Source organism: Leiobunum rupestre, chromosome 7 (assembly GCF_980474605.1).
Source record: "Leiobunum rupestre chromosome 7, qqLeiRupe1.1.hap1, whole genome shotgun sequence".
In the NCBI taxonomy this organism is placed as follows: Eukaryota; Metazoa; Arthropoda; class Arachnida; order Opiliones; family Sclerosomatidae; genus Leiobunum; species Leiobunum rupestre.
This window is the reverse complement of record NC_143390.1, coordinates 43,593,060-43,604,523: the sequence shown is the minus strand read 5'-3', so window position 1 is coordinate 43,604,523 and position 11,464 is coordinate 43,593,060. Positions and strand designations below refer to the sequence as shown.

Here is an 11,464-nt window from a genome sequence, read left to right as displayed (position 1 = left end):
GATTTTTATGTAAACCAACAATCATTTGATTTTTATGTAAACCAACAATCATTTGATTTTTATGTAAACCAACAATCATTTGATTCTTATGTAAACCAACAATCATTTGATTCTTATGTAAACCAACAATCATTTGATTTTTATGTAAGCCAACAATCACTTGATTTTTAATTTTTATGTAAACCAACAATCATTTGATTTTTATGTAAACCAACAATCATTTGATTTTTATGTAAACCAACAATCATTTGATTTTTATGTAAACCAACAATCATTTGATTTTTATGTAAACCAACAATCATTTGATTTTTATGAAAGCCAACAATCATTTGATTGTTATGTAAGCCAACAATCATTTAATTCTTATGTAAGCCAACAATCATTTGATTTTTGATTTTTATGTAAACCAACAATCATTTGATTTTTATGTAAACCAACAATCATTTGATTTTTATGTAAACCAACAATCATTTGATTTTTATGTAAACCAACAATCATTTGATTTTTATGTAAACCAACAATCATTTGATTCTTATGTAAACCAACAATCATTTGATTCTTATGTAAACCAACAATCATTTGATTTTTATGTAAGCCAACAATCACTTGATTTTTAATTTTTATGTAAACCAACAATCATTTGATTTTCAATTTTTATGTAAACCAACAATCATTTAATTTTTGATTTTTATGTAAACCTACAATTATTTGATTTTTAAGTTGAATAAAAAGTCGTCTGATGAAGATAGGCGCTGCCTGTACGTGAGCGAGATAATTCTAAAAGGGTTATCTGAGCTCTTTAAGCACATTTTCGAAACGAACAAAAAAAGGGAGAATGGAAAAACTGCTAAGCCTAAATCACGATTCATACTATTTAATAAATCGTATCACGTACTGACGTCCGAGACTGCCAAATTGAAAATTAGGTAATATCTGCGGCACGGATTACCGGTTTATACCTTATATGATTCGCGATTCGCTCCGAGTACCGCAGTTGGCAATTGCACAGACAGTCAAAAAAGCTGCATTTCGATCAAAACAACGTAAATCGCGGCGGGGAAATCATAGCAGTCGAATCGGTTTATAAGTTTCCGCGAGTTTAAACTTCACCACTTAAGCGTCTGTTTAAATAAGCCCGCTTATACGATCGAGCGCCGGAGAGATATTTTGTCAGTTGTCGGGTGACGCTCCGGTGTCGGCCTCAACCGCACGCGAACCAAATAACGCGTTCGTTTATTGGTAATAACCGCTGCACCCCAAAATCACCTGGCAGTTAAAATAAAACCTGGACGGAAGTGAAAACCGCATACGGTATGTCACCGTTGTCACGCCTTTAACTTCGACATTAGGCTAAGTTGTTCGCGCGCGTTCGACACCTCAGGGTTGGTCCTGATCGTGATTATTTTAAATACTTAGCTATACGCTCCGTTCTTTGAAATTCTTCTTGCGTTTTTGCTTCGCTCTCCGAAGGTGGGAAATAGTGAGAGAGAGAGAGAACCGGGGGGAATGAGCCAGATATAAAATGTCTCCCCTCCCGCGTGTATCCATCCCCAGTAAGTTGTAGTTGGAGCCAGCCAGCTTTATAGTGACGCGAGTCGTTCTACCTTAGCTGCGGCTCCCCTCTGTTCAAAAGTTTGAACGCAGCCGTAGCTAGTTTTCGCGCACTCTCCTCTCTCTACCTCTGCTCTCCTCCCTTCTCGTTCAGTTTTCCGTTCGTCCGGCAACCTGTTGAGTAGAACCGTTTCGGCGCTCCTCCGTTGCGCCTCAACCGCGCGTACTCGCGTACGTAATAGTCAAACATCGCGCCTCGTGTGTTATTTACCTTTTGCTTAAATCTGCCCGTACAAAAAGTTATTTTCGCCTACGTTGGTCTATCTCCGTCCGGGTTTTAGCCGTTGTTAACGGGGAAAAACAGTTCGTAGACGCCTTTCTATGGGAAATTGTGTTCGAAACTAAGGAATCGAAAAAGTTTGTCAGTCGTTTTTTACGCGTTTTGCCGCGGGTTCCATATGAGTTACGGACCGGGTTCGAACCCGGCGGGCGGAGGCGTCCAGCCTTCATCGTCTCTGGATTTACCCCAGATGAACTACGACCACGAAGACGACGGTGGCGCCTTGAGGGACTGCGCCGACGTCCACATGATGAACGCCGACGCTCACCAGGACCCGTACGCCGCCAATTCCGTCCACCGACTGATCGTCCATCCCAAGAACGAATCGGTCTACTACCCGGTGTCCGACTGGTCACCCGTGCCCTACCCCAACGTGGGTCAGTCGTCCGTCGAACCGTATTACGTGGCTTCGTCCGAACGGCGACCCGGAGGACCGACCCGTCCGACGGACGTGGCCAAAGGAGCCGACTCCAGCGGCGATTCCAGCTGTTTCTCGCCCGCCGACATCAACAGCGTGTCGCCGTACAACGACGAGATGCTGATGTCCGGCATGCCCGTTCCCCAGGGTCAAGCGTCCATCCATCGCTCCCCGCAGAGCGCGGCGCGAGGAGGCGCGTCGGGTTCCGGCGGAAGCGAGCTGCTGAGTCCCCCGGCCGCTCCGGTTTCGACGCGGGGAGGCAACAGGGCGACGCAGGAACAAAGAATCCGCCGACCCATGAACGCCTTCATGGTTTGGGCCAAAGTCGAGAGGAAACGACTGGCGGACGAGAATCCCGATTTGCATAACGCCGATCTCAGCAAAATGCTAGGTAGGAGCAAGCTCCCTTTTCACACTCACTCTCCTAACAACTCTACTCTCTCTCTCTCTCTCTGCCTTTTTTATTTTTAAGCGTATCTACCTATACCTCGTGAGCCGAGGAGTTCCGTTGTTTCGCTGTTTTATTTAGCCTTTTTGTCGCGACCTATTCCCTTGCCGGGTTTTTTTTGCCTCGGCTGCCAGCTGAGAGATGCCGACAACGCTACTCTTTATAAACCGCTTGTGGCGAGAACTCAACCTGATAGTAAACACTCAATTGCTTAACTAACGAGCTTTGAAAAGCCTATTCTTACTACTAAAATTTTTTAAATGGTGAAAATTGAGTCGTTTGGGGGGATACACGTAACTTAATCAAAACTACACCTGGCAAGCTCACCTGGCAAGCTTAAATATTCCATTTTCTATTATCAGTAAACTGAAATTTATAAGTATGTTAATGAAAATATCTATGTATAATTTATTTATCCAAAAAATGTTTTATTTTTAGAAAAAATTATAATTTTCAAAATTAAATAGTAAATACGTTAAGCGTTGATATTTGTATTTCTCTTATATTCAACGAGGTATCTTTGGGCTCTAAATTTTCACTGTTCGCTTTTATTGGGTTTAAAGTCCGGTGAAAGAATATTTGGAATTCGCGCTCCTCGAATTTCTTCGCAAGCCCGTGACAATTCATGAAATAGAACAGTATAGACGCCCGATTGAGTACCCATATTTTTATCCACTTTTTATAGTTAGGCTAACTAAAAAGCCGTCAGAGTAGTTACTATCAATTTTCGACACTTAAGTGTGCTTTAGAAAGCTGTAATATTTCCGGCGTTCCCTCTACCGCAAAAAAATTATTTTTTTTTAAATACGTGACCAGAAATACTGGTAGTGTCTTGGTGTTATACATTTTTAAATTCCCACAAAACTACCGAAACAAGTAAATTTACACGTATAAAATTTTCATTTTATTTCACAGTAGTATTTTCTAAATCATACGCCCTTGCTTTCGTCGAGGGGCTGATCACTCCGCGTAATCGGTGTACAGAGCCGTACCTTTGACTGTACTAATGGGATTACGCGTAATCTTTGAAGTCCCTGCCTTTGGCAATGCTAATCTAAGCGTAATCCGGTGTACACACTTTCTAAGAGTGGTTAGCCCCTCGGCTTTCGTAATTTTATATATTTTAAATTCACTGAAAACTACTAAAACAAGTAGAGATATTTAGATACTTTAAATTTTCATTTTGGTTAAAGTAGTACTTGCTAAATCATACGCCTTTGCTTTCGTAACTTTATACATTTTTAAATTCACTCGAAACTACTAAAACAAGTAGAGATATTTTGATACTTTAAATTTTCATTTTATTTTAGAGTAGTATTTGCGAAATCATACGCCCTTTATTTAATACATTTTTAAATTAACTCAGAACTACTAAAAAAAGTAGTGGTATTAAGGTACGTTAAATTTTCATTTTATTTCAGAGTAGTATTGGCTAAATCATACGCCCTTGCTTTCGTAATTTTATAAATTTTAAATTCACTCAAAACTACTAAAAAAAGTAGAGTTATTTAGATACGTAAAATCTTCATTTCATTTTAGAGTAATATTTGCCAAATTATACGTCTTTTCAATGCACAAAATTATTTTTACCATTGAAACATTTTCTTATACTGAAATTCCGTAACCTTACAAACCTACAAGTTAACCGTACACGTTTCCTAGGGGCTGCTTAACTCGATTAGTAGAGAAGTCGCGAAAAATACGCGTATCGTATCGCCCATCAATCTTTTCCCAAATCAAAATATCTTCCCCATCAATATCAAATTTGCACGAAATATTCAAGAATTTTTTCTTATCGGAATTTAATAATAATAAATAAAATCGTTGTAAACGATTGGGCTATATAATAATAATTTGAAACTTTATGAAAGATTAATGGTTTGAAAGCGATAACCCTCGACGCCGTGTATTTTCGCAACTGGCGTACTGGCGTTATGGTGCGTGCTATCTTCTCCGATTTGACCCGTTTTCCTCGGCTCTCGATTTAATACGACGCTGGTCCGTCCTTCAGCGAAGAATCTTTTTTGTTTTGAGCGGTACAAGTAGCCGTTCCGCGTGCCGGCCCGCAACCACGCCGCGTCGCGTCGAGCGAAGGGATATGTTTCCACGGTTTTAGTCTTTCAACCTATTATCTTTTGGTGAAAAAAAATCCCCCCATATAGGAAGCCGCGTTAGGTATAAAATTAAAAAGAAATTCGGCGTACTATCTCTTTTTTTCTCTCGGCTCTCGCCTCCGTCGAGATATTTCTTGGCCCGATCAAAGGCCGATTCTCCTCTTCGAGGTTTTTTTGATGGAACGCTCGCTTCATATTTGTTCCCAACCCTGTATTGGGTAGTATGCTCGATGCGTTTTTTCTTTCTCGGCCGAAGATGGAGGATCGGCAAGAAGGGGCTGATGGGAAGACACCGTGAGCGGTCTCCTTGAACTACTTCCTTGAACCAACTCCCCCTTCTTCTGGCGAACACCCCTCCGGCATTCAGCATCCCGAATTGATCACGGCTCCGTCGGTCGCTTTTACACTCAGCTGATTTTCGTTTGTTTCAACTTTACCAATTCGTACCTATACAGGGTGTTTCAAAAGGTTATTCCAAAATTTTAAGGAGCTGTAGTGGGTGAGTTGAGAAGTATGCCTGTTTTTTCCCATTCTCTTACGATGAATTAAAAGAGCGCCAGAGAACTTCAAAGTGTGGCCTACTAGCTCCTCGAAGTAGGCTGCAACAAGCGCAAAACTTTAAACACTGTTTAAGTTACCTTTTTACGCTGGTTACCTCGATTTGTTTACCTATCACACGAACCCAAACCTTAATGTTCGCGTTTCCCTGCTGCTTGGTTTTGCGCTTTTTGCAGCCTAATTTCAGAGGCTAGTAGGCTACACTTTGAAGCTGTCTGGCCCTCTTTTAACTCGTCGCAGGAAAATGGGGAAAAACAGGCATACTTCTCAACTCACCCCCTACAACTCCTTCAAATTGATGCATAACATTTTGAAACACCCTGTAAATTAACTAGCTGTTTTACAATTATATAAGGATTATCTTAATTATATCAGAAGTATATAATTATCTTGCGAGATAAGTATCTTGATAATGTCATTCGCTCGAAACATGTATCTACGTAGGCTGCTGAGGGGTTATCGAAAAACGTTTGGGAACAAAAAATAGAGCGTTGATTTTCTCATACTATTTTATCTATAAGATCTGGTTTATCAAAAGTTAAATATCCGTACGCAGTTTAATTTTTAACTTTTACATATTTAATCGAAATAATAGTAGTGCTCGGAATTGTTTATTCGTTATCCACAAATTTTTCGATTTATTTAAAACACGTTGGTAAAAAGAATATCATTTTAAATTATTTAATTATGTTTTTTTTTACGCAACCAAGCATTTATTTGAATAAAAGTGGTATTTATTTAAATAATTGTTTGTTTATTTAAATAATAGGCTTATTCACTTTTGATTATTTAAACATTTTACAATTTTTATTTTACTATTGGTTATTTAAATAAATATTATTTAAATATCGCCGAGCTTATTTTATTCATTGATAAAAATTAATCGAATGTCGAGCACTAAATAATAGGGTCGGTAAATTTGGAGCCTTGATTGGGTGTATTCATCCGCTGTTCAAATCAAATCAAAGTTTATTGGTAGCAACATGAATTAAATTACAAATTGTGGTTAGGCTAAGTTATCTTTGTGACTTGTGAGCCCGCTAATTATATTAAATATTTAATAACCATTTAACTATTTAAAAGAAAAAAAATACCAACAAAGGAAAAAACACTAACTTGATAATAATAGACAGGGTAAAGGTAAAATATTTAAGTTTAAAAAAGAGTTAAATAGTTTTGTTTAAAATTAAAGATTCAAGTTTTTGCTTAAAGGGGGGGGAATTAAGATTTTTTGGAGTATTTTACAAAAATAATTTCTTAAGAAAAACTTTTTCTAGCTAAATACGTCAGAGAGTGACTTTCTGAAACTCTTACAGAATATATTGTTTATAAATCGGTACATATTCGTACGTAGTTTAAATTCTACATTTTACGTCATTAAGCTAAATAATAAAATAATTAAAAAAATTGCCTTAAATCCTGTGAAGGTATACATTTTTCAATTTTTATGGTCAATATGGATACAAGTTTCTCTCGTAAGAGATATATAAAAACTTGTGATAAAGTTAACTGGGTATAATTGCAACATGTAATTTCGTACGCTATCACGCACTTCTCAATGTCCAAACCTTGAATGAATAGGTAATATTTATCGAGTAACGATGTAAAACCTTATCATTTAACCAAGAATGTATTTATTTATACTCAGGGAGAATGAATGTGTCGAGGTTATTTTTAGCGTTTCTTCAATTCCACCCGTTGGGGGCCCCGGTATGCTCCTCCGCTTTAATAAAATCAAATAATACTGCAATCTCATTGGTTCTTAAAAAATTACGTTTTTCGACGCGATTAACGCTGCTGCGAGGACGCAAAAAATAAGACCTCCTCCTTTTTTTCCTCCCCCCCCCTTAGCGTGAGGGGGTTAGGGCCTCAACGTGTCCGTCGATAGTCTCGACATATTCATTCTCCCTGAGTATAAATAAATACATTCTTGATTTAACTTTATAAGATAAATACTTAATATTTCAATAAGAACTATATTAGTTAGTAACAAAATCAGATACAGCAGGGCCGTCTTAAAGCATGGGCTAAGTGGTAGCCCAGGGCCCCCAGCCAGTTTTGGGGCCCCGGAAGGGCCATACAGCCTCTAGGGATACGGGTTTAGTTTGTAAAATATTATTTATGCTCATTTAATATTACGTATCTTTTAGTTACGTCTAAAGTAATTTGACTCATCGTCACATCGCGTATCATACGGTACCTACCATTTCTTATAAAACCTAACAGCGAGTCACTGTCAGTAAAAATCTTATTTTCAGTAGTATTATCTTATACTTTTGAAATTAGAAGTTTGGGTTTGATTATTGCGTAGTTGAATTTAGACAACGGACATACAAAGGCTGACCGTTGGGGATCGCAAAGGTCTTAAGAAATAATTTAGCCCAGGGCCCGAAAAGGTCTTAAGAGAACTATCATACGCTTCTGTTTAGTTCTAAGTTAAGAGACGTAACTTACTGGACCTGGTTAATTGGGGAACATTAAAAGTACGAGTTATCCGTAACGAACACTCGCTATCGAAAGGTTTCCCGTCATAGTTACCACTAATGAAACCACCGCACGTTGGCAATGTCCCAAATAAAGATCGTGATTTTTCTTTAAGAAATCGAAATTTTCTCGTTTCGGTGATTCTCTCCTGGCGAAGGCAATTTCCGAGAAAGTCTGTTTGGCCTCCCCCACTTTAAACACAGTCTCCTAATGGCTCTCCATTTTTGAAGAACACCTTTCCTTTGATATTTCTCATCGCCGCCCGCCGATGGAGAGTTGTCTCTTTTTTTATTATTAGCGAAAGCGCCGTACTGGTATTTAACATTTTTAAACGCAGGGTAAACACTCCTTCCAACACAAACAAAACGCTCTCGTGGTTTCGCTCTAAGCATCGGGACAATTTTCGCTCCTCACCGCCGGGTCCCACTTTTTATTCTTACACTGGCACGTTTTCATTCTTGGAAAAATTGAATGCAATGCTTTCTCTATATCACTGATATTAAGTATGCGGAAGTTCATTTATAACGGTTAGTTTAAAACGGGACAATTCAATTTATTACGTTCAATCAAGGCTTAATTTTGATATCAAAATTGTTATCCTTAATAGACCTTTCTATAAATTCCTAGCTAAACATGCCAATCATTTTCACAAAGACATAGCGCTACTTCAGTAGGACTTGCTAACTTATTTATAAAGTGGTTTTAAAATTTTTGCATACGCCCATTCATATTTGATTGGTATTATATGAAGCGTCACCCATAAAGAATGAAATACCAAAAAAGTAAACAAATTGTTAAATGCGAATTTTTTTTAAAATTCAATTAGATTTTGATATATATAAAAAAATCTATAATCTTGCAAAAAAATCAAATCATCATTAAGAATCTTAGAATCCCTTTTAATGATGTTCGATTCCTTAAATATTACATTTTTTTAAATAAATCTCCAAAAACGTAGATTAGAGATCGACTAAACGAAATTGAAAATCAATAAAGTACCAAAAAAAGTAGAAAAAATTGTGAATATTTTAAAAACTCAATTGGATATATATATTGAAGTATCTTGGCTTTTAAAATACTGTTGTTTTTATTTTGGATATATATATATATATATATATATATATATATATATATATATATATATATATATATATATATATATATATATACATATACATATATCGAAAAATCCTTCAATCCTGCAAAAAAAATTACGCATTTACAAATTTTCCATATTTTGTTTTTAATGTGTATTTTCCAATGAAAATACTTGGAACAAAATTCAGGTATAAATATTACGCCGCGGCGCTAGGATAATGGTATAACTCTTTCTAACCTATCACGTAACGTAATTATCCTCGCACGGGATTATAGACAACCGTGACTAGAGTCATTTTATTTATCACACTTTAAAACTTCCATTAAATTGCGTCTCGTTCGTGAAATTTCTCGTGAAAATATTTTGTTCACTTTTTTATAGCGTTGTGAAATACCAATATTTCACTCTTCATTCTATATCTACACTGGACTTATGAGTATTCAAACTAACAGGCTTTTAAAGGCTCACATTAGTTTCCGATATAATACAGCATGGTATTAATATTCGCGGCGAGTGCATTTTATAGCGTTGTGAAATACCAATATTTCACTCTTCATTCTATATCTACACTGGACTTATGAGTACTCAAACTAACAGACGTTTAAAGGCTCCCATTAGTTTCCAATATAATACAGCATGGTATTAATATTCGCGGCGAGTGCATTTTATAGCGTTGTGAAATACCAATATTTCACTCTTCATTCTATATCTACACTGGACTTATGAGTACTCAAACTAACAGACGTTTAAAGGCTCCCATTAGTTTCTAATATAATACAGCGTGGTATTAATATTCGCAGCGAGTGCATTTGGTTAAATTATCTCTGGTTTTATTTGTAGAATGGCGTTGTAGCTCTTCACCCCGTTCACGATTGAGAGCCAGAAAACAGCTCCGATTTTTCTTTTCCCTGGTATAGCGCCGTTTTTCGGGCAGGGCTACCGTAATCACAATAATTATTCCGGTATATGGCCGAGAAGAAGTACAACATCTAGGCCCATATACCGAAGTAGCGCACCGCATAAATTAGAGCCGGCGGCTAATTAACCGCGGATAGCGACTTATAAAGTTTTTAATCGAGGGGAGACGACCATAACGAGTAGGGGGAAAAAACCACCAGCGACTTACCATTATTAGCTAGGGTAGGAAAAAAATACTTTTCCCAAACTGGCTAACAAGCTCGCTTTTTCCACGTTTTATGGTACATTCCGTTGCTCACTTCGTCAGGAACGCTGTTAATACTAATATTAAGGGGCGCGGTTGCTCGCGCGTTTTTTGGCCAAGGTGAATTCTCATTCCGTTCCTCTAGTACCGCGCCAAACAGGAACTCGCTACCCCTTTCCAACCAATCGTTTTCCTTTGCGCCACTTCATTTAGCTTCCGTTTTTTGGTGTTATTGTATTGAGATTCACTTTCGATTTGATTTGTATATGGGAAGGGTAAAAAACAGTTTTCCTTGTTTACTATTTAGGTTTGTTATAGCTAAAAAATTTGTTCGCAGATCGTTTTGAGACAGATTCAAAGTAGTTTTTACTCTTGGCATTCCATTGCATTTTTTCTAGTGGCTTAGGCTTTTATTACGGCTGTGGGCGACCTCTTGTGTCTTTTTGGAGGTATGTGGCCACCCGATTGCGTTTTTTCTGAAGGGCTGAGTGTAAACACTAGGCACCACTTGACATATTAATTGAAAGACTGTGGACACTAAGCCCTCTTTGAACCTTTTCTGAACAGATATGGGCACCAACCCTTTTTTAGAGCTAAGGGTAGTCGGAATTGCAAAGTTTTTTTTCTAGAATTGTGGGCACTCGGCATCTGAAGCGTTTGTTTCTAGAACTGCAGGAACTTGGCACCTAAAACGTTTGTTTTTGGAGCCGTGGGTACTATACACCTAAAGCGACTTCTTCTGAAACTGCGGGAAATTGGAACCTGAAGCGTTTGTTTGTAGAATTGTGGGCACTAGACAACTGAAGCATTTTTCTATGAAGCGGTGGGCATTAGGCACCTCAACTGAAAATTTAGGCGTCCCTCTAACTTTAATAGAGCACTTGTGGGCACATTTATTCCAAATCTCGAATGATGGTTACAAAGAAAGCCAATAATAAGTGAAAATTTAGCTACAATGATATAACAATAGGTAAAACCAAAATTTAGAAGTGTCCCAAGAAAGCCAGGGGTATAAGGTTAGCTTGGATTAATTTTTAATACCAATTTAGGATCTATAGTTAAATTCAATGTTCATACTACCTAGTCTCCGGTCGCTTAACGAATTAGTAATTAAAGTAATAATCGACATTGAATTCTGAGAGAAGCAGTTTGTAACTGTTCGAATAATTATAAATTACAATGTTGAACCATTCATATACGTAAGTATTAGATCTGTACATGTTCCCCAAGGTGCGTTGTGCATTCAGCATTCCAAGTATAAGTGGTTAAATTCCAATTACACCGTATAAA

General features: G+C 37.6%; 1 protein-coding gene across 1 annotated transcript in view; it reads left to right on the top strand.

Moving 5' to 3' along the window:
* Positions 1 to 1,628: 1,628 nt before the first annotated feature.
* The window catches only part of LOC149936393 (uncharacterized), a 68,709-nt gene continuing 58,873 nt past the window's right edge, over positions 1,629 to 11,464 (top strand). The window contains exon 1 of the mRNA XM_090154638.1: positions 1,629 to 2,700. Coding sequence (XP_090010764.1) covers positions 2,010 to 2,700 — 691 coding nt within the window. The 5' untranslated portion in view covers positions 1,629 to 2,009. The remainder of the gene's footprint in view (positions 2,701 to 11,464) is intronic.